Source organism: Pseudorasbora parva, chromosome 6 (genome assembly GCF_024679245.1).
Source record: "Pseudorasbora parva isolate DD20220531a chromosome 6, ASM2467924v1, whole genome shotgun sequence".
NCBI lineage: Eukaryota > Metazoa > Chordata > Actinopteri > Cypriniformes > Gobionidae > Pseudorasbora > Pseudorasbora parva.
Genome location: NC_090177.1, coordinates 36,358,866 through 36,382,834, shown reverse-complemented (window position 1 = coordinate 36,382,834; position 23,969 = coordinate 36,358,866). Strand labels below are relative to the sequence as shown.

Below are 23,969 nucleotides of genomic sequence, written 5' to 3'. Positions count from 1 at the left end.
TTTAAGGGTAAAGTTAGAGACAGGTGTGGTGGTGTGGGTAAGTTTAAGGGTAAAGTTAGGGACAGGTGTGGTGGTGTGGGTAAGTTTAAGGGTAAAGTTAGAGACAGGTGTGGTGGTGTGGGTAAGTTTAAGGGTAAAGTTAGGGACAGGTGTGGTGGTGTGGGTAAGTTTAAGGGTAAAGTTAGAGACAGGTGTGGTGGTGTGGGTAAGATTAAGGGTAAAGTTAGGGACAGGTGTGGTGGTGTGGGTCAGTTTAAGGGTAAAGTTAGAGACAGGTGTGGTGGTGTGGGTAAGTTTAAGGGTAAAGTTAGGGACAGGTGTGGTGGTATGGGTAAGTTTAAGGGTAAGTTTAAGGGTAAAGTTATGGACAGGTGTGGTGGTATGGGTAAGTTTAAGGGTAAAGTTAGAGTCAGGTGTGGTGGTGTGGGTAAGTTTAAGGGTAAAGTTAGGGACAGGTGTGGTGGTGTGGGTAAGTTTAAGGGTAAAGTTAGGGACAGGTGTGGTGGTATGGGTAAGTTTAATGGTAGAGTTAGGGACAGGTGTGGTGGTGTAGGTCAGTTTAAGGGTAAAGTTAGGGACAGGTGTTGTGGTATGGGTAAGTTTAAGGGTAAAGTTAGGGGCAGGTGTGGTGGTGTGGGTAAGTTTAAGGGTAAAGTTAGGGACAGGTGTGGTGGTGTGGGTAAGTTTAAGGGAAAAGTTAGGGACAGGTGTGGTGGAGTGGGTAAGTTTAAGGGTAAAGTTAGGGACAGGTGTGATGGTGTGGGTAAGTTTAAGGGTAAAGTTAGGGACAGGTGTGATGGTGTGGGTAAGTTTAAGGGTAAAGTTAGGGACAGGTGTGATGGTGTGGGTAAGTTTAAGGGTAAAGTTAGGGGCAGGTGTGGTGGTGTGGGTAAGTTTAAGGGTAAAGTTACGGTCAGGTGTGGTGGTGTGGGTAAGTTTACGGGTAAAGTTAGGTTCAGGTGTGGTGGTGTGGGTAAGTTTACGGGTAAAGTTAGGGTCAGGTGTGGTGGTGTGGGTAAGTTTAAGGGTAAAGTTAGGGACAGGTGTGGTGGTGTGGGTAAGTTTAAGGGTAAAGTTAGGGACAGATGTGGTGGAGTGGGTCAGTTTAAGGGTAAAGTTAGGGACAGGTGTGGTGGTGTGGGTAAGTTTAAGGGTAAAGTTAGGGTCAGGTGTGGTGGTGTGGGTAAGTTTAAGGGTAAAGTTAGGGTCAGGTGTGGTGGTGTGGGTAAGTTTAAGGGTAAAGTTAGGGTCAGGTGTGGTGGTATGAGTAAGTTTACAGGTAAAGTTAGGTTCAGGTGTGGTGGTGTGGGTAAGTTTACGGGTAAAGTTAGGGTCAGGTGTGGTGGTATAGGTCAGTTTAAGGGTAAAGTTAGGGACAGGTGTGGTGGTGTGGGTAAGTTTAAGGGTAAAGTTAGGGTCAGGTGTGGTGGTGTGGGTAAGTTTAAGAGTAAAGTTAGGGACAGGTGTGGTGGTATGGGTAAGTTTAATGGTAGAGTTAGGGACAGGTGCGGTGGTGTGGGTAAGTTTAATGGTAGAGTTAGGGACAGGTGTGGTGGTATGGGTAAGTTTAAGGGTAAAGTTAGGGACAGGTGTGGTGGTGTGGGTTAGTTTAAGGGTAAAGTTAGGGACAGGTGTGGTGTAGGTAAGTTTAAGAGTAAAGTTAGGGACAGGTGTGGTGGTGTGGGTTAGTTTAAGGGTAAAGTTAGGGACAGGTGGGGTGGTGTGGGTTAGTTTAAGGGTAAAGTTAGGGACAGGTGTGGTGGTATGGGTAAGTTTAAGTACACAATAAGTGCATTGTATCAATTTATTAATTTAAATTTTAGTACATAGTAGTTAAGGCCACCTAATTTAAAGCTGGCCCAAAAAGTCTAATTAAGAAGAAAACAAATAAAAATGTAATTAAAAATTAAAAAATGTAACAATTTCAGTTCAGGGATGGCCACTCTTACCTTATTGGAAAGGCTAAACACTCGCACCTCTGCATACTCCATTTTCAGAATAGTGTTTTCAATCAGAAACTTGCTGCACAGGTCACTGTAGTAGGAAGAACGCATTGGGTCCACTTCCTGTAAGAGCCAGAAAAAGACCAACTTTATGGCTTAAAAAGGCAAACATCAGTATTTGGGTACAACGGGGCTAAGGGTGAAAAAGATTTTAATTTTCCTCTAAACCACTAGATGGCACAAAATTTGCTGTAGCACTTTCCAAAACAAAGATTCATTCTCCGCTAATTTGATCTAACACACACATATATATATACAGTGAGGAAAGTAAGTATTTGAACACCCTGCTTTTTTTTAAGCTCTCCCACTATATATTCCTGTACAGAACTGACTGGGGAGCTGAAGGTCATTAAATAAAAAATAAAATATAATAATAATTATATATATATAGGTTTAAAGGATTAGTTCACTTCAAAATATACATTTCCTGATAATTTGCTCACCCTGTTTCTGAGGAAAACATTCAATCATTTGGTTTACGGTCCAAATCCATGCAGTTTCAAAGCACTTCGAAGGGCTTTGAAAGCCCGTTGGTTGCCATTGAAGTCCATTATACAGAGAAAAATATTGGAATGTTTACCTCAAAAAACTTAATTTCTTTTCAACTGAAGAAAGAATGACTTGAACATCTTGGATGAGATGTGGATGAGTCAAATATCATTACAATTTTCATTTTGAAGTGAACTACTCCTTTAAGTACCAAATGAGAATCACTGAAATTACTAAATATATTTAGGGCCGTCTTTTAATGATTTTTAGTTTTGTTAAGAAAGCAAGGGACAAAGCTAAGAAAGCAAGAGTTTTTCATAACAGAAGAACATCTAAAAGTATGGTATTTGGGTAAAAGGCCCTCCTGCTGTCGGGAAGAAACCAATAAACAGCTGCTGACATTTCCATTTGTCGACATGACATGATTAGATTCCGATTGTAAATATCATGTATTCATTTCCTGTTGACAGAGAATGGCTAATTGTTGAGGGTGCAGTATGTTCTCACTCTGAGGGTTTGAAAATGTGCCAGAGTTTCTTTCTCGTGGCCAAGAGGATCAAGAGCTCTCATGAGGAGTATAATCGTCAGCAGACACCCTGAAACACACAGAGACATACATTCTTTTGTCAAAGATAATGTAGGAAATACAAATGCTATGTGAAGTATGCATGTACAACACACACCCATGTGAAAACAGACACACACACTTACATTTGTTCTGAGGTTCGAGCTCCAGCAGCTGATTGCAGGACTGAAGCTCAGCCTGCAGCACTGAACCTTTCTCAACCGACAGCTCACTCCTGCAACACACACACACACACACACACACACAAGTTGGGTTTTCACGTTTTATGGGGAATTTCCATTGACATACTGTATTTTATTCTGTACAAACTGTAAATTACCCTATCCCTAAATCTGCCCATCACAGAAAACGTTCTGCATTTTAACATTTTCAAAAAACATAATTTCTTATGAGTTATAAGTAGTTTCCTCATTGGAATCAAAAAATGTCACCACAAGGTCAAAAATCACTGATCTTACTATCGTTGTGGGGAAATTTGGTCCTCATAACGTACCTTGTTCCTGAACCACACACACACACAACACTCACAGACTCACACACTCGCAAACACTCAGCACTTACACAGAAGACACTCAGACACACTCACAGACTCGCACACACACACACTCGCACACACACGCAGACGCACACTCACCACTCTTGCACACAAAGACACACATTTACACAGACACACGCACATTCACAGACACTCACTAACACTCACGAACATAGATTTCTATTATTTCTATATTAATTACAGTGAGAATTTTGGGGGGATTTTTGGAATGACCCCCAAAAAAACATTTTTTTTTTTTTTATTTGTTATTCCAATTGAGGATCTCACCAAAAGGAGGTTTAAAGTGAATATTAATTCTGGGGCTAAATTTGTCTCCAACATAAACATTAGTAAGTCGTAATTCGTCTCATCATGAGATCTGTTACAAACACAAACATTTGGCTTGCAAATTATTGTCATATAGATAATCAAATTATTAGTATTTAAGTAAATTATAAATTAATAAGGAGAGAACGTTTATGTGTAATACGCACACACACACACACACACACACACACATTATAACAGTTTCATTCTAACTGAAAACTAAACCCCACCCTCTAAAGACATGTCAGTAAACCTGAATCTGTCAAATGATTGCCAGGCAGAGGCGGCTCACAAACCTGAGCTGCTGACAGAGCACTGGGGTTGAGTTCTGTCAGTTAGTTGTGACGTTATGCATTATACAACAAAAATTTGACCCATGAGCAAAACATGATCGGTGCGGCAGCAAAAACATGTTAAACATATAAGAGTTTGCAGATTTGCAGTTCTGTATTTGGTTTTCCTGCGTTTCGATAAATACAGAATGTTTTAATTAAGTTTTAATTAAACATTAAAATGCAGCTTTGGATTCCAAAAGACGTATTATTTAAATTAAAGGTGCACTATGTAGTATTTTTGCAGTAAAATATCCAAAAACCACTAGGCTAACCACTAGGCTAACCACCTGTTATATATTTTGTATAGCTATGTTTAGCTATTTTAACTAAAGACCGGGACGTGTCAGCATAGCGTTTGAGGGAGTCGCCTGTCAATCGCGTCATATCTGCGCTACCCTCGGTTTCGGCTTTTATTTGGAAGGAGCGCTTTACTCTTAGCAGTGTGAACAAGTGAACGCACAGAGTAACGTCAAAACATCATTTTAAACACACTTAAATGTATCTAATATAATAAACAGAGCTGCATTACCTCATAATCATAATTTGGAAGAGCGGATCAGTGCAGGCGCCCGGCGAATGTGTCCCGTCCCGTCATAATAAAAGTCCCGGTGTTCGCGAGCCGCATGTTTGTGTAACAATCGCTCCAGCGGCCGTGCTCAGCTCCACAACACTCGGTCCTGCTCTGCTTTACACTACAGTAACGTTAATAACCGCATGCATGAGCGTGATTTCTGCCCGAGTCCTATTTTCCACCGGCTGTGATGAGAAGACCACATGTCCCAAGATGCTGCGCTCAAACCCTGGGTCATCAAACTACGCCTTTGTTTTGAATAGGCGACCTCCAGTGGACGGAAAGTTGCATAGTGCACCTTTAAGTTTTTCAAAAGTTTGGAGTAAAAACGTTTTTTTTTTTTTTCACTTTTGAAGGAAGTCTCTTCTGCTCACCAAGGCTGCATTTATTTGATTAAAAATACAGTAAAATCGATTAATTAAAATTTTAATTTGAAACATTTTCGATATGAATATATTGTAAAATATAATTTATCCCTGTGATGATCAAAGCTAAATTTTCAGCATCATTACGCCAGTCTTCAGTGTCACGATCCTTCACAAATCATTCTGATATGACGACTTGATCAAGAAACATCAGAACATCATACTTTTTACGCGCAGCTTGCACATGGTCATTTCATTTTGTATTTTTTTTTTTTTTTAACTCGTGGCCATAGATTGCTCAAAAGAAGCATACTTTGTATGGCTGTTGGTTTGACTGTGAGCATACGCTTGCTAAACGTAAAAAAAAGCAGAGTATACTTTTGGCTTAAAGCTGCAGTCCATAAGCTTGGCTCGCCATCTATGTAAAAAAAACAAAAAAAAAGTTATTGCAGTTATTTGCGGAATTATCTTTACGTGAGTTGTGTCGGCGCATCTCCTCAGCACCGATTAACCTAATGTTTTGAGGAGTACGTGTGGGTGTCGTCACCTCATGTGGATATTGTATTTCTGAATCCCAGATTCTACGTCTTGGAATAAAACCTAAATAAGAATTTTTCACCAGAAAATGTCATTAAACAAGTAACATGTCTCCCACTTTTGGGAACAAAACATAATAAATCACACTAGCAACAGTGATTAAATCTAACGATTGTAAGTTCATATCACATCAAACAATGCAACTTATTATAATTATTATTTATAATATCTGGGGGGATTACTTACCTGTAGGTTTACATTTCTGTACAGTCTAATCTTTTGCTTTAACTAAGGGTGAATCTCCAGTTGTCACTCATGCTTGTCGTTTAGACCTTTCTGGATTACAATCCGCCATCAAAATAATAATTTTAATAATTCCAGCTGCTGTGAGAAAAGGCTATAAATGATTCGCCATCTGCAGCATCCACACACACGATACTACTAGCCAGACTCTTTCTTTATGTATACAGACGAGACATAATGACGCAAAGACATGCTTAAATTTCCCACGGAAATCCACCAGTACCATAGCCTAGAAATCTAGACGCACCCTAGCGGCAGCAAATTTAATCTGCCCGCCAGTGTCGTCTAGCAACTCTCAATACACTTCTGAGCTGTATTCGTCCTAACTCTTGTCAGGCCAATCACATCGTGTATAGAGTCGGTGGGCGGGGCCATAATGACGACGGCCGAGTTGCATTTGCGTGCTTCTAGTAAACACAGAAACTGGCGAACGGCGGCGATCTTTCGAATCAGCTTTGACCGTGAATCTGGAAGACTTGGAGTTAAGCTTTTCTCTGAGAAAAGAACAAAGAACGGCACTGAAGTCATTCTTAAAAAGGGAAGATGTGTTCGGAGTTTAGCCGACCGGATACGGCGAATGTTTAATCTGTCAACAAGCTCTGCTTCACCTTCGTTGTTCTGGTTGGTGGTAGCGCTATCCAATCGCGTGCAGAGGGAGTTTGAAAGACAACCGTTTATCCCGCCCCTCAGATTGAGCCCTGTCAATGGTGAGTTTCCAGACCAAACATCTTGATGTGGGTCTGGCTTGTCAGGCTACATTCGCTCAATATGCTTGGCTACCAGTACCACTCATATTATAAAAAAATATTACAAGCGTAAAGTTGTGAATGGGGCCAAGGTAAGGAGATGTTTTTGAATACTGGCTTTTTTGTGTACTTGCTCAAAAAAATAATTTTGGATACTTTTACCAAAAAAAAGTTACGGACTGCAGCTTTAAGATTCATGGACATGTTGCCAATAAAATGGTTTAATTTAACCCTTTGCTGCATATGCACAATTTAAATCTCATGAAGTTATCTTTTCACCTTTAGATCATCTGGGAGATAAAGGGTTTAATTAGCAAAAAAATATAATGATTAACATCCTTCCCTTGTGTCATTTTGATCTGAAACTTATAACAAAAAAAACATATTAATTGGAGTGGACCCTAGGACTTTTGTCACACTGGAACCAAGAATACACACACACAAATTGACTGGATTCGAGGAGTTTAAGTGGTTTTATTAAAAAAATAAAAAAAGTATCAAATCCTTCCCTCTTGGGTCAATTTGACCCCCTTAGGAATTACCCCTTTCAGTACACATAGACAAACCTAAAAGTGCTTAAAATTCTAACTAAAAATATGTTACAAATAAATGATTTTATGATGTCTACATGTGTATCTGAATGCATACTGTGGGACCCAACAGAACAGTTCATCTGCTCCATATAGAGCTACAAGGCCATCTAAAGGCAAGAGTCTTGAAATATTATCTTATGTTATTTGTTTTCAAAAAGAGGTCGGCAAAGACACCCAAATTTACCCAATGTAAGGTATTTTGATCTGGTTATTGCATATATTAATTATTTTGAATTTAAATTCAAAGAATGTGAAGAACGTGTTTAAATTGTATTATTTATTGATAAATAATATAAATAATAAAAAATTATGTTGCATTATTTTCCGGTTTAATACTGTGTGAAGTAATTTAAAGGTGAATTAAATAAAACAATTATAAACGAATCTCAAAAAAACTGCATCAAAAAATATAAAATTTAAATGATAGTCTATTAGCTTCCTGGATAAAAAAAAAAAAAGCATAATTTTAGGGCATCGGATCATTTTGACTCGCGAGGGAAGGGTTTGTTACAGGATGCGAGGGAGGGATGAGAAACACAAACACACAGCAGTACCTGAAAAGTTCCTGATCAGTGGCAGAGTCTCTGCACCAGCTTTCAGCACAGCCTAAAACATGACAGAGATGTTTACGCACGCTCTCTCTTTCAAAACCATGCTCTTCTTCAACTTCCTGCAAATAATCCATCACAGACACACACGCTCACCTGTGTAGAGAGCACAGTCTCTGTGTGTGTGTTTCTCCGTCCAGTGTACGGTCAGGTTGTGTTCATTACTCATGTCAGAGATGGAGCCGGGAGGAAGATCACACAGCTGACAGAAACAGTTAAAGATCCGTGTGCTTGTGTTGTGTATGAAAGCCACAACTCAAGTGCTTTAAAAACAAAGGAAGAGTGTATTATACGGAAAAGAGCATCTGGGACACGCCTCTAACCAGTACTTTTACACCTTTAATTAAGTAAAAAGCTTGAGTTGATACTTCAACTTCTACAGAAGTATTTTTAAACCCTAGTATCTATACTTCCACTTGAGTAATGAATGCGAGTACTTACCTCTGACAGTAAGCGATCTCAGATCTGGCCCTCAACGTCTAAATCAAACACACATGAATAAACTAATCAAGTTCTTCTGGATTACTAGAATGCTACAGAGAGGTGAGTTCGATCAAGGTTAGAGTCTTGATTTTGATTTTGGGCTCTCCTAGAATAGGTTATAATGCTTAAATGTTAAAGGGGGGGTGAAACACTCAGTTTCAGTCAGTGTCATGTCAATCTTGAGTACCTATAGAGTAGCATTGCATCCTGCATATCTCCGAAAAGTCTTTATTTTTTTAATAATTATATAAGAAAGATGCGCTGTTCCGAGTCTTTCCGAAAAAGCAGAGCGGGTGGGGGCGTGTCGTGTGAGCGGAGCTAAATAATGACGTGTGCAGCAGCGCGCTGTGTGTTGAGTCGAGTCCGTCATCCCTAACAGCGGGAAAAAAACTTTATTCAAAATAAAAATATGGCTTTTAATCAGATACAGCCATACATCTATGATCCGGAATCAGACCCAGAGGCTGCAGTTGAACAGGAGCAGCAGCAAAAACGACTAGAGCAGGACGTCTGTATGTGGTAAGTTACAAGTTATACACTAACTATATAATATGCTTAGCGGCTTGTGTTATTTACATATTTATACTTGAATTATATCGTTGTATTTTTGTCTTTGAAGGTGTACATGTGGGAAGTGCAGTTGTGCACGTGTGTTTGTGTGTTTACGCGTGGTTTGTGTAGACAGTAAGCGGACTAAAAAAAACACAGACATTTGAAGCAGTCTCACTCACCCTTCTAACGTTGGGACTGCTCCATCCTTCAGCATTAGGCGATTGGGAAAATCCGGCGTCGAGCTGGGCCTTGTTTATGAAACAGTCGGCACCGAAATGCAGCGAACAGATATAAACATTCGCGCAACTCAGTTGCTGATCCGGAAAAGCAAATTACATCCACTGTTGCCTTAACGCGGGGTTTTGGAGAATCTGTGCAGGACTGTCTTGGTCTGGCAACCAAAAACGCACTTTTTTGGTGACATTATGTGCTATGTGTAATTGTCACCTGTCCAGCATCCTACAAACCAGCGCTTTGATGGGCGTAGGCTGTTGCTTTCGCTCTCTCCCTCGCTCTCTCTCACGCGCTTCCGGTAGAATTGTCCGTAAGGCCCATACAAGGAAATTCCGCCCCCACTAACGTCAATGGGGACGCATGATCTCAAAAAACTTGCCGAAACTTAGGACTAACCGGAAGTAGTATTTTTGACAAAGAAATACTCCCATCAAACGTCCACCTTAACTTTTGAAACTTTGTCTATGTTTAGTATGGGATTCCAAGTCTTTAACAGTGTAAAAAGATCAGTATGCATGAAACAGCATTTCACCCCCCCTTTAAAAAATATTTTCCCATATTCTCCATTGCTGCAGCTCCTTTCTTCCCAGGCTGTCAGTAACGCTCTGTTTAGTTCCTGTCTATGAAGCCCCTCCTTCTGAAAAGCACATTGTGCTCTAAATGGTCAGTTTGATCACCATGTCAAGCACTTTGAGCGTATTTAAGAAATGCACTCTCTCTAAAGATGTAAAAAAGCATGATGGCACTGAAGTGAAGGATACCCACACAGGACTGTGACGGAAACGCGGATGGGCGCTTCTCCACGCCACCTGCTGCGGCTGCCCGTCCAACACCAACATCAGACCCACTGACAGCGCCTGAGAGAGAGAGAGAGAGAGAGAGAGAGAGAGAGAGAGAGAGAGAGAGAGAGACTCATTCACTGTGGTTTCACACCGTTGTTCAATTGCTCGCAGGAGTCACTTACGTGAACAGGTTTGGAAAAGGCGACAGACACCCTCTCGCCCTCCCGGCTGACATACACACAACTGATCATCTCCTCTCGCTCCGCTACACAAACACACACATACACAGCAGGGGTGAGCAGACTTTTCACGTCAAATGTGCAGTAAAAACACGTTTGTTTTTGTGAAATATGGGGACATTCCATAGGCATAATGGTTTTTATACCGTACAAACCATATTTTCTATCTTCTACACTGCCCCTGTCCCTAAACCTACCCATCTCAGGAAACATTCTGCATTTTTACTTTCTAAAAAAATAAATAATAATAATTATGTGAATGGAATGGGTACATGGGTAATGTCCTCATATTTCACCATCTCCTTGTAATACCTATGTCACCCATGTCATTGTACATATTTGTGTCCTGATATATTACAAAGACAAGCGTACACACACACACACACACACACACACACACAAACACAAACACAAACACACTCAATCACCTCGGCCCAGCAGCCAGCGGTAGTAAAACCAGGCGCTCTGGTCGTTGGGGTCGGTGAAGAAGGCATTATGCGCCAGCTCATATTCTACAGAAAAAAAGACAGAAAATCGAAATCTTATTACATGGCTCACTGAAACACTTTTCAATTCAATTCACATGTAATTGTATAGAGCTTTCACAATGCCTACTGTTTCAAAGCAGCTTTTTTAAAAAGAAAATGCATGCGTTTGACTGGTCAAATAGCACAGCGTCCTAGATGCTTGATTCTGATTGGCTGAGAGATATTCTGTGTTAGTTATTTCTGCGCAGGGGAAGTTCCAGGTCTTGATCAAAATATTGTTACTACTAAGAGACTAACTTAGTACACTTAGTAACTTAGTCTTCTCACATAATTTCAATTCATTGATGCAACGTTGCAAACAGCATTATAAATGTACAGTGAAACTCAGTGTCCAGGTTTATTTTGTCATAATGACTGTACATTATTTCTTTCATACATCAAATAGTATGTATTTAAATAAGAACATATTTTCATTTTAAACATACAGAAAGTGATCCTTCTGGTATTACAGATCTCCTTTGTGATTGCATTAATAAATACAGTAAATTATCTTTAATTTAATGAGAATGTGTATTTTTATGTGTAAGAATTTATAAATAATATTTGTTATTGTTTTAAATTTTAATAAACAGAACATTAAAGCTAACTATAATGGTAAATGGACTGCATTTATATAGCGCTTTCAACAGACCCTATGGCCATCCAAAGCGCTTTACATTTTTGCCTCACATTCACCCATTCATACACCGACGGTGATGTCAGCCATGTATGGCGCCATCCAGCTCGTCGGGAGTATCTGGGGTTAGGTGTCTAGCTCATGGACACCTCGACACTTGGTCAGGTGGAACTGGGGATCGAACCACCAACCGACATGAACCACTGAGCCACTGCTGTCCACAACCACTGAGCCACTGCTGTCCACAGTGGCTCAGTTTTTATAAGAAAGAATGGGATCAGAAAATGATCATTACTCCAGAAGATCATTACTCCAGTCTTAAGTGTCACTAATCATTCTCATATTAGGATTTGATTCTCAACAAACATTTATGATTATTATCAGTGTTGAAAACAGTTTTGCTGCTCATGGTGCTGCTTCATTTTTGTGGAAGCCACCATACCATTCAAACATTTGTGGTAGAATTAAAAAAAGAGAAATTAATACTTTTGTTGATCTGACATAGGCTACATTAAATTGATCACAAGTGATATTTTTAATATTACAAAAGATAATAATTTATTTAATAAATGCTGTCCATTAAACTTTCTATCATCAAAGAATCCTGAAAAATAAAATGTATCATGGTTTCCACAACATTTTTAAGCAGCACAACACAGATAATAATCATAAATGTCTCTTGAGCATCAAATCCTCATATGAGAATGATTAGTGAAGGATCATGTGACACTGAAGACTGGAGTAATGATGATAAATTCAGCTTTAATCACAGGAATAAATTACACTTTACTATATTCACATAGAAAAAGGCTGTTTTCATTTGTAATGGTATTTCACAATATTACTGTTTTAAGGGGGGGGGGGGGGGGGGGGCGGTGAAACACTCAGTTTCAGTCAATCTCATGTCAATCTTGAGTACCTATAGAGTAGTATTGCATCCTTCATATCTCAGAAAAGTCTTTAGTTTTATCATATTTATAAAAGAAATATAGGCTGTACCGAGTCTTTCCGGAAAAAAACGAGCGCCTGGAGGCGTATCGTGTGGGCGGAGCTAAAGAATGACGATCGCGAACAAAGCGGTGACGTCCTCAAGCTTGGAGAAACCCATGTCTATCTCAGCTAATACAGATAATAATAACAGGATGTCCGTCTCTGTGGTATGTACTGTATTTAGTGGCCTGTCAACATTTCTGTCTACTCGCAGTTTATGAGGACATGATTCGGTTTATGGACTATTGTATGCGACTAGACCTTAGAAGTAGCAAGCAAAACGGTTTTGCACGTCAGACTAGTGTAACGTTATACAGAGAACAACAATAAAGTCCGTTAACGCATTTGAATGACGAAGCAAGCGATCGTGTCGTTTACTGATGTTTACTCACGCGACGAGCCAACAGCACAGACATTTGAAGCTGTTTTACTCACCGGCTGCTTCCAAAGCAGGACCGAACCTTTATCGCTGGGACCGCTCCGTCAAAAACACACTTCTTTGGTATGATTTGGTGAAGTCCTGTGACAGCAGTGCCGTGGAAATCCACTTTGAGACGCGACTGAAACGATGTTGTGAAGCTTCCCGTCATTTCTGCGTTCAAATCGGTTCAAATGCAGCTCTGCCTTCCCGGAATGCTGTGCTGAAGCGTTGAAGTCGCTCAACGTCACCCATAGGAATAAAGTGGAGCGCGGCGCGCGACATAAGTCTTCACAGAGGAGTGGATCTGCACCTGAGAGAGTGTTTATGGCGTGCATTTCCTCTCTCTCGCTCTAGTGACGCGCGCACCCTACCGGGAGAAGAGCCCGTACGGCCCATACAAAGACCTTCCGCTCTATTAACGTCAACCCGAGCCATACTCGAAAAAAACTCTCCGAAACTTGTGAGAAACCGGAAGGAGTATTTTTGACACAGAAATACTCATCAAACGTCCAACATTAGTTTTTGAAACTTTGTCTATGTTTAGGATGGGAATCCAAGTCTTTAACAGTGTAAAAAGCTCAGTATGCATGAAACAGCATTTCACCCCACCTTTAACTGTAATTTTTATTAAATAAATGCAGCTTTGGTGAGCAGAAGATAAACATTTAAAAAGCTGTCAGTTAGCACTGCATTATTCATATGATAGGCCTACTTTATTGTCAATAAATAGCCTACATTGAGATGGCTTGAAAAACACACAAAGCAAATACAGGGAGTGCAGAATTATTAGGCAAATGAGTATTTTGATCACATCATCCTCGTTATGCATGTTGTCTTACCCCAAGCTGTATAGGCTGGAAAGCCTACTACCAATTAAGCATATTAGGTGATGTGCATCTCTGTAATGAGAAGGGGTGTGGTCTAATGACATCAACACCCTATATCAGGTGTGCATAATTATTAGGCAACTTCCTTTCCTTTGGCAAAATGGGTCAAAAGAAGGACTTGACAGGCTCAGAAAAGTCAAAAATAGTGAGATATATTGCAGAGGGATGCAGCAGTCTTAAAATAGCCAAGCTTCTGAAGCGTGATCATCGAACAATCAAGCGTTTCATTCAAAATAGTCAACAGGGTCGCAAGAAGCGTGTGGAAAAACCAAGGCGCAAAATAACTGCCCGTGAACTGAGAAAAGTCAAGCGTGCAGCTGCCAAGATGCCACTTGCCACCAGTTTGGCCATATTTCAGAGCTGCAACATCACTGGAGTGCCCAAAAGCACAAGGTGTGCAATACTCAGAGACATGGCCAAGGTAAGAAAGGCAGAAAGTCGACCACCACTGAACAAGACACACAAGCTGAAACGTCAAGACTGGGCCAAGAAATATCTCAAGACTGATTTTTCTAAGGTTTTATGGACTGATGAAATGAGAGTGAGTCTTGATGGGCCAGATGGATGGGCCCGTGGCTGGATTGGTAAAGGGCAGAGAGCTCCAGTCCGACTCAGACGCCAGCAAGGTGGAGGTGGAGTACTGGTTTGGGCTGGTATCATCAAAGATGAGCTTGTGGGGCCTTTTCGGGTTGAGGATGGAGTCAAGCTCAACTCCCAGTCCTACTGCCAGTTTCTGGAAGACACCTTCTTCAAGCAGTGGTACAGGAAGAAGTCTGCATCCTTCAAGAAAAACATGATTTTCATGCAGGACAATGCTCCATCACACTTTAAATCTTGATGTATTCACATTGGTTTCTATGTTTAAATGCTCTTGCGCGTGACCTCATGAAGAGCGCTATCAACCGAGGTAGAGAAAGCTGTCTTTAGCATCCCTATTAACTTGCCCGCCCTCGAGCAGGTAACGCCGGTTCGAATCCCGCTCGAAGCGGGTGAACTAGGATCGGGGAGACCCGGTAAAAGTGCGGGGGATGAAAATAGACTTATTTTTAAAGTTAGGGATGCATGTCTCCCCGTCCCCCGTGTAATCTACCCCCATGCTTGAATTGAACACTAAGCTTGCTTCCTTCCATCCGTCAGACTCGCGTGGTAGCCATGCGTCTCATTCAATGGCGAGCTCAGTTGACGCTGTGTGCTTCAAGATTCTGACACAAGTGCTAAGATTCCGATTGGCTCAGAGAAATGTCAGTTATAAGAATTATCCAATAATGATTGGCATGTCTAGTCTACAGAACTGTAGACCCCGGCAATGAAAAATGTACTAACTCAGAAGAAGTGCCATTTTAAGAGGGACATTTTTACCCGGAACTTCATATAGACCCTGATTCCTGCTGTCTATTTGTGATTAATTCCCAGCCCAACTTATAATGATAGTGAGCATAATTAGCTCTTACACTATTTGCTGTTCTACAATAATACTGATTGGTCAATACAGTGTTCCAGATGTGCAAAAATTAAGTAATACAGTAGATTCAAACGGTCTCCATACCTTATTGCTTGCATACTGTGTGCTGCTCAAAATTAGTTCATGTACCTTTCAGAAGCTGCTCCTCACAGACTCTGTGTGAGTGTATCTGAGGTGAGGTGCTGGGGGAGTCAGGGGCCGGCTGTGGGTGGAGCTGAGGTAACAGCGTGCTTCGGTAATGCCAGCTGGAGTAGTTGGAGAAATTAGAGCCAATCAGACGATCTGTGAACTGCAGCTCCTGCTCGACCGAAACTCCAGACTCTTTTACCACCGTGCGGCGGTAATCCCAGCAGTGGACTGAGGAAAGAGACAGAAAAAAATAGACGTTAGAAGAAGAGAAAAATATAAATCTAAACAACATAGATTTATATTTTTTTTTTTTGTAACTTAGACCGATGTTGTTCATTCCATGGCCGTCTTACAATTGCGTTCGTCCAGGCTGAGGCAGCGGTCGCAGAGGCCGAGCTCCCGTGTCCAGTCGGGCCTGGGCAGGCGTGTGTTAACCCAGGTGCGGTGGTGCCAGCAGCCGTAAGATTTGGGGTTCACTTTCAGACAGGCCTCGATAAAGTGCAGTTCAGACTCGTACAGCTTCTGCACCTCATCCTTCTCTCTAGAGAAGGCACACAGAAATAGCTTACTGTCTTCAATATGTTCTGTTCTTCAGGGTCTGCAATTAATGAATCATTTGATAAAATATGAAACTTATAAACATTACTACTATGTCCTGACATAGCGCTGATAACAACTTGGGTTGTCCTTGTCCTCTTTAGTCTGGATGACATGGCGTCTCAGTTTTCCAAAAAGAACTTCAAAATTTGATACGTCTGACCACAGAACAGTTTTCCACTTTGCCACAGTCCATTTTAAATGAGCCTTGGCCCAGAGAAAATGCCTGCACTTCTGGATCAGCATTGGGGAATTGGTGATCTTCTGCCCTTTTTGCCTTCTGAGCGACACTGCCACTCTGAGAGGCTCTTGTTAAACCCAATCATGCTGCAAATTGACCTAATAAGTTGCAAATTGGTCCTCCAGCTGTTCCTTATATGTACATTTAACTTTTCTGGCCTCAGCTTTTTAGGAATCTGTAGTTCTCATGAAATCCAAAATGATCCAATATTTGGCATTACATTTCAAAAAGTCTCACTTTCAACATTTGATATGTTATCTATATTCTATTGTGAACAAAATATAAGTTTATGAGATTTGTAAATGATTGCATTTCCTTTTTTTTCCACAATTTGAACAGTGTCCCAACTTTTTTGGAATCGTACAAAAATAAAATGGCTTTACCTATGCAAATATGGTTATGCGAAAAATATATATAAAATAAATCTACACACTAATTATATAATATAGGCAAAATATTAAAATTTTGAAATAAATTTAACCAATTTACAGAAGCCCTGATCAGAAAGGGGAAAAAAATTAATTTGTTAACTGAAAGTTATAATTATTACTTGAGCAAAATGGATTTGCATGTGTGATATGCAAACATGGTTATAATACACATTAAATATGGTATAAATCTAGCTAATAATGGCATTATACTGGGAAAATATAATAATAATTGGAAAAATAATACGAAAAAATTATTGATTTCAAATCAAACCAAGAAACAATGCTTATTTTTAGTTGAAATATGCATTTCCAATTAAAAAGTATTTTGCGTTTAATACATGTGTGATACATGGGTGATGTGCAGAAGCTTTTGGTAGAAAGAAAATAAAGCTGATGTGATCAAATTTTTTGTTATTGATAGTTTTATAATAAGTAGAAAAACAAAACAAAACAGATTTTGCATTGAATACATGTGTGGTTTGCATAATATACATATGATTTTACTAAGCATATTATATTGTCCAAATATTATAATAAATACAAATGAAACTGACTGAAAAAAAAAATGTATATATATATATGGTGAACTATGTAGTATTTTTGCAGTAAAATATCCAAAAACCACTAGGCCAGTGTTGTATATTTTGTTCAGTTGAGTACCTACAATATCCCAGATGTTTCCAACTATTTGTAAATTGTGAGAAAATTGCTATTTTAACTAAGGACAGGGACGTTGCAGCATTGCATTTGAGAGAGTCGCCTGTCAATTGCGTCATATCTGCGTTATCCTCGGTTTCGGCTTTTATTTGGCAGGAGCGCTTTACTCTTAGCAGTGTGAACAACTGAACGCACGGAGTAACGTCATAACATCGTTTTAAACACACTTAAATGTATCTAATATGATAAACAGAGCTCCATTACCTCAAAATCATAACCGGAAGAGCGGATCTGTGCAGGCGCCCGGCAAATGAGTCCCGTCCCGTCATAATAAAAGTCCCGGTATTCGCAAGGCAGGTATTTGTTTAACAATCGCTCCAGCAGCTTTGCTCAGGTCCATAACACTCGGTCCTGCTCTGCTTTAGACTACAGTAACGTTAATAACCGCATGCATGAACGTGATTTCTGCCCGAGTCCAATTTTTCACCGGCTGTGATGAGAAGACCACATGTCCCAAGATGCTGCGCTCACACTTTGCGTCATCAAACTACGCATTTGTTTTGCATAGGCGCCCTCCAGTGGACAAAAGCTGCATAGTGCACCTTTAAGCCTAAGCTTAAAAATTAAGAGTAAGTAGTGATTTCTCTCATTTTAAGAATATGAAAGGAGTTTTACACTGGCAGTTTAATTTCACAGTTTTTATGAAAAATGTATAATGTGTAGCAGTGAGCGCACCAGAACCACACCATACCTGGAGGAGGTCCATATTCCACGAGTAGGAATATAGTGCGGCCCTTTTAAGAGACCTGCATTCCCTATTAAACTGCCTGTATTTTGCATGTGCGCGCCGAACTGGGCCGCGATTCACGTGGACAGTGTGAAGAACACGGACTTGGGAGCACGCTTGTTCAGGAAAGAAACCTGCGCATTCGTTTTAGCCGATTGTAATGTATTTAGTTCAATAAAACAAGTGTACTGTAAGCGGTGATGGTGTTAATGATTTACCTCAGACATGAGCGAGAGTGAGCTGCAGTGAATCGCGCTCAGACTGCAGAGAATGTGCATAGTGAAAAAACGCACTTTTCTTTCTGGGGTCTTATAAAAGTTTAACAGAAAATATGGTAGCTTATGTAGGCAATAACTGCACTTTTGGTTTGGAATATTAATGTTAATGTCAACCCTTTTCTTTCCCTATTAATGTTTGCTGCAGCATCCTTTGCGTCTGACTGCTCTTACTTTTTCCAACTACAGGCTATGCCACGAATTAAACAGAAAACGTGGGCTGCGTTAACGCGCGTTAATAAATTTAACGTTAGTGCCGTTAAAATGAATTTGCGTTAACGCGTTAACTTTGACAGCCCTAATATATATAAATAAATAGCATATTGTGATAAAGTTCATTATTTTCCATAATGTAATTATATAAATTAAACTTTCATATATTTTTGATTCATTGCACACCAACAGAAATATTTCAGGTCTTTTATTGTTTTAATACTGATGATTTTGGCATACAGCTCATGAAAACCCCAAATTCCTATCTCAAAAAATTTGCATATTTCATCCGACCAATAAAAGAAAAGTGTTTTTAATACAAAAAAAGTCAACCTTCAAATAATTATGTTCAGTTATGCACTCAATACTTGGTGGAGAATCCTTTTGCAGAAATGACTGCTTCAGTGCGGCGTGGCATGGAGGCGATCAGCCTGTGGCACTGCTGAGGTGTTATGGAGGCCCAGGATCCTTCGATAGCGGCCTTAAGCTCATCCAGAGTGTTGGGTCTTGCGTCTCTCAACTTTCTCTTCACAATATCCCACAGATTCTCTATGGGGTTCAGGTCAGGAGAGTTGGCAGGCCAATTGAGCACAGTAATACCATGGTCAGTAAACCATTTACCAGTGGTTTTGCCACTGTGAGCAGGTGCCAGGTCGTGCTGAAAAACCAAATCTTCATCTCCATAAAGCTTTTCAGCAGATGGAAGCATGAAGTGCTCCAAAATCTCCTGATAGCTAGCTGCATTGACCCTGTCCTTGATAAAACACAGTGGACCAACACCAGCAGCTGACATGGCACCCCAGACCATCACTGACTGTGGGTACTTGACACTGGACTTCAGGCATTTTGGCATTTCCTTCTCCCCAGTCTTCCTCCAGACTCTGGCACCTTGATTTCCGAATGACATGCAAAATTTGCTTTCATCCGAAAAAAGCACTTTGGACCACTGAGCAACAGTCCAGTGCTGCTTCTCTGTAGCCCAAAAGTGTCTTGACCTGGGGAATGCGGCACCTGTAGCCCATTTCCTGCACACGCCTGTGCACGGTGGCTCTGGATGTTTCTACTCCAGACTCAGTCCACTGCTTCCGCAGGTCCCCCAAGGTCTGGAATCGGTCCTTCTCCACAATCTTCCTCAGGGTCCGGTCACCTCTTCTCATTGTGCAGTGTTTTTTGCCACACTTTTTCCTTCCCACAGACTTCCCACTGAGGTGCCTTGATACAGCACTCTGGGAACAGCCTATTCGTTCAGAAATTTCTTTCTGTGTCTTACCCTCTCGCTTGAGGGTCAATGATGGCCTTCTGGACAGCAGTCAGGTCGGCAGTCTTACCCATGATTGCGGTTTTAAGTAATGAACCAGGCTGGGAATTTTGGGTTTTCATGAGCTGTATGCCAAAATCATCAGTATTAAAACAATAAAAGACCTGAAATATTTCAGTTGGTGTGCAATGAATCTAAAACATATGATAGTTTAATTTTTATCATTACATTATGGAAAATAATGATCTTGATCACAATATGCTAATTTTTTATATATATAAATATATATATATATATATATATATATATATATATATATATATATATATATGTGTATATATATATATATATATATTTTTTTTTTTTTTTTTTTTTTTTTTTTTTTTAGGCCTGTCAAAGCTAACGCAAATTAAAAAAAAAGTATTTAATACATTTATGTTAATAACATTTAATACATGTCTGAATGCAGATATGGTTATTCTGGTAACACCCTCAGCTGTAAACACTATTGTGATGACAAGTGAACACTAGAATATCAACACACATCATAAATATTTGATGTGACAATAGACATATATGTGTAAACAATAACAACATGCAAGTGTGTAGCTTGTCTTTGAACTTCCGTATCGATGAGTAGTTAGCTAGTGAGGTAAATTTACTTATAGTAGTTAACAAAAGTTATCATGAGCATTATAATGTAAGCGGACGTCATTCAAAACAAATTTCAGTAGACTGGCGTGATTTTAAAACGGGAGGTTCATTAAAAAATCCTGAAGAGCTTACCTTCATGATGTGGAAATACAAACCGGAAGACAACGAATGCAGCGCTGAAAATGAGCGGGGCTACATAAGGTCTATCGGTTGACATTATGGCTCAACGTCCCAAGTAGGACACACAACACACTGATGTTAGCCGCAGCGCTCTCTCACCGTAAAGTCTCCAGGTGCAGCAGAACTTCTCTTCTGTAGTTCCACAGTGTGGCAATGTCCGGGTTTGAGGACAGGAGCAGCTGAGTCAACTGCAAAGCCTCCTCATCATGTTCTCCAGCGCTCCTCTGACGCACGGAGAGAAACTGTCACACACTTCACCCACAAATGTGACTTCATTTCACACATAACACAGAACAAACCTTTTTTAGGACTGCATCGCGAGCAGACACAAACGCCTTCAGCTTTTTCTCTCTCTCTTTCCTCTTCTCCTCCTCTTGCTGCGCTGTTGACTTTATTTTCACACGTCCGTGCTATCAATCAAACACAAATACACAGTCTGGCACAGGGATTGCTAGGGGTGCATGGAAAAGTCTATATATCTCCAGAATTTACTTTTTTCCCCTTGCAATTCTGACTATTTCCCTGACTTTTCCCTCAGAATTCGGACTTTTTCCTCGCAATTCTTAGTTTGTCTCTCATAATTCTGACCCTTTCCCTCAGTTAGATGTTTGGACTGGAAACAAGACAAAAATACAAACTAAGAAAAGCATTTTTGCAGTGTATGTGGATCTAAATGCAGCTCAATGTCCAAATTGTTGGATATTACTAATTTTCAGTGGTCAAAAACCAAAAGCAGATCACTTTGCATACAGGTGATCCTTTTTTTTTTTTTTTTTTTCAGACGTCTGAAAGACCCCTGCTTTAGATCACGGTTTCATTTGATCACTAAATAAATAAGAATTTGATCAACATGAAAAAACTATTCAAAATAACTGACATACGAAATAAATAGGGGTGAATTCAGGTTGGTTGATTGAGTGGCTGCATGACAATGTCTGTGAGACACCACCGAAGACCATTTTTTACCCAGGAATAACCCTAGTGTCCCAATCAATAAAGTTCCAAATAAACATCATGACGGGGGCCCTCACATGAGAATGATAATATTTAGGGCTCCGTGGCATGAGCTTGAAACCCCTGCTTTAGATTCACATAAAGGGCAAAGTTGAGAAAATGGCATAACACTGAAAATAAGATAGCAACTCACCATAATTCACCGCTTGATTCAGATCTATAATTTGGAAAACACAAAAAGGTGACAGGTTACCTTAAATACATGTGCTAAAGACTGTTTATTACACATTCACATCTCGAATATGAATATGTCCCACCCAACACACACTGAATGAAGACCTCCGCTTCATTTGAAATGTGAAATATCGCGTCAGCACACACTTCCTAGCGCTTAAAGCTCAGTAACACACGAGTGTAGAGCAGTAAAGGCATCACAGTGTAAACACATATGAAATTCTGGATCTGTCATACCGATGCACATCATTGGAGCTTCACCGCACGCGTTAAACACAGCTTTAACCCGAAGCGTGCAACATTACATCTATCAAACAGCTTTGTATGATAAATAGCGGTTTTGTCGTTTTACCTGTATGTTTGACTTTAGGGTGAGATGGATTTGTAATACACGCGAACTGTTACTGTACTACAAACGACTTTTCCGTCGCCTCAAAAACACGTCATGGTGAAGCCCACTAGCGCCCTCTAGACTAGGAGACCGCATGAGATTTAAAAATATTATAAAATATTAATATATTAATAAAATACATTTTAATAAAAATATTGCAAAATTGTTCTATTGAACTTTCTTTTGAATCAGAAAATATGGTAAATTTTTATATTAAAACTATTCATTTTAATAATAATCAGAACTGTGTCTTGATCATCAAATCACCTGATAACTTGAGCAATCATTGTCATATTATTTCTTATTATAAATGTTGAAAACAGTTGTGCTGCTTATTTATTTATTTTGGAAGTCATGATACATACAGCCATTCAAAATTTTGTAATTTTTAAAGTAATTATAATAATAATATCAATATTTTTTATAAAGCAAATGCTCTCTAAATAGCTTCTTTTTTAATATAGTAAAGACATTTCTGAAATTTATATTACAAAACTGCTTTTCTGAACTTTCTATTCATCAAGGAATAGGCCTACTGTAAAAAAAAGAATAATAAAATAAAATAAAATAAAACGTTTCCAAAAAATATTACGCAGCACAACTTTAAGTTTACATAAGTATTAAGTATATTAATAATCAGAAATGTTTCTTGAGCATCAGATCTTTAAATTATACTGATTTCTGAAGGATCATGTGACACTGAAAACTGGCGTAATGATCATAGACAGTAAGGTAATGATTCTGAAAATTCAGCTGTGCCGCAGCGGTTCCTACCAGACCGATCTGAAATAGTCCCAATATAAACACTTATTATAAGTGCACCATAATGATTCAGGGTAAGACGAAAACACAGTTTGGAAAATGGATTTATGTTGTACATTCTCATATAATTTTTGTAAATCTTGAACACAGAAAAAGTTATAGACAGCAGCTGTTACAGGATGTGCTTACTAAATAATGTAGGCTATGCAATCAAAATGTTCTTGCCCTGATCGTAGAATTGTTTGGTAAGCTACATCTCATTTATGCACAGAGTAAAAATCCTCAGCAGCAAGACAAACATGCTCCAAAAAGCATGTAGGCCTAAATCAATTTATAAAAAGATATTAGCCTATTAGGTCATGTTTTCTTGGGGGAGGTTAAACCCCAAGAGTTAATTGCCGCAATTCGAACACTGCGTAACAACAAAATAAAATAAAGTCATTATACTCTGGTGGAAGAAATGTTTTCTTCATTTTCTAGAGAGTAATCTCTCCATTCACACAAAGGGTCGTATCAACTTTCTGTCGGATATAGCCGTGTAAACGTATGGCGATCCGTACAGCATTCAGATGCTCATCACGCACATCCACGTTTTCACGCATTATGTGTTATAGTTTAAGTCCCAAAATAGGACAGATTTGATAAGATTGATTTACTCGGCAAGAGAATCAAAAGCTATTGTGCGGAGACCATGAACCTGCAGTAATCAGAGACATCAACAGCAGCTTCTCTCTCACGAGGGCGACGTCTCTGGAACGCCTGAAATAAAGACGACTATCTTGTTTCCTTTGTGTCTTTGACTTTTATGGTTTTTATGAACTCAAGCAGGAATTGCAGTTAAATCTCTCTAACAAAATGTATAATAATAAAATACTAAACAAAAATAGCATATAGGCTACTGGAACAAAGTGCTCTTGACAATCACAAATACGTAAGGCCTACTTGCAGTTTCTTCTGAAAGAGTGAAAATCAACAGCTCATGAAGGACAAAAAA

General features: G+C 39.6%; 1 protein-coding gene across 1 annotated transcript in view; it reads right to left on the bottom strand.

Annotated features, from left to right (window-relative positions):
• Positions 1 to 22,285, bottom strand: part of rabggta (Rab geranylgeranyltransferase subunit alpha) — a 38,079-nt gene extending 15,794 nt beyond the window's left edge. The window contains exons 1-14 of the mRNA XM_067446810.1: positions 22,175 to 22,285; positions 21,782 to 21,805; positions 20,934 to 21,044; positions 20,734 to 20,858; positions 15,695 to 15,882; positions 15,342 to 15,569; positions 10,717 to 10,800; positions 10,232 to 10,314; positions 10,029 to 10,124; positions 8,095 to 8,200; positions 7,945 to 7,996; positions 3,204 to 3,292; positions 3,000 to 3,088; positions 1,950 to 2,066 (exon numbers count right to left, since the gene is read on the bottom strand). Of these exons, the coding sequence (XP_067302911.1) occupies positions 1,950 to 2,066; positions 3,000 to 3,088; positions 3,204 to 3,292; positions 7,945 to 7,996; positions 8,095 to 8,200; positions 10,029 to 10,124; positions 10,232 to 10,314; positions 10,717 to 10,800; positions 15,342 to 15,569; positions 15,695 to 15,882; positions 20,734 to 20,858; positions 20,934 to 21,044; positions 21,782 to 21,784 (1,371 nt within the window). The 5' untranslated portion in view covers positions 21,785 to 21,805; positions 22,175 to 22,285. The remainder of the gene's footprint in view (positions 1 to 1,949; positions 2,067 to 2,999; positions 3,089 to 3,203; positions 3,293 to 7,944; positions 7,997 to 8,094; positions 8,201 to 10,028; positions 10,125 to 10,231; positions 10,315 to 10,716; positions 10,801 to 15,341; positions 15,570 to 15,694; positions 15,883 to 20,733; positions 20,859 to 20,933; positions 21,045 to 21,781; positions 21,806 to 22,174) is intronic.
• Between the last annotated feature and the right edge of the window lie 1,684 nt (positions 22,286 to 23,969).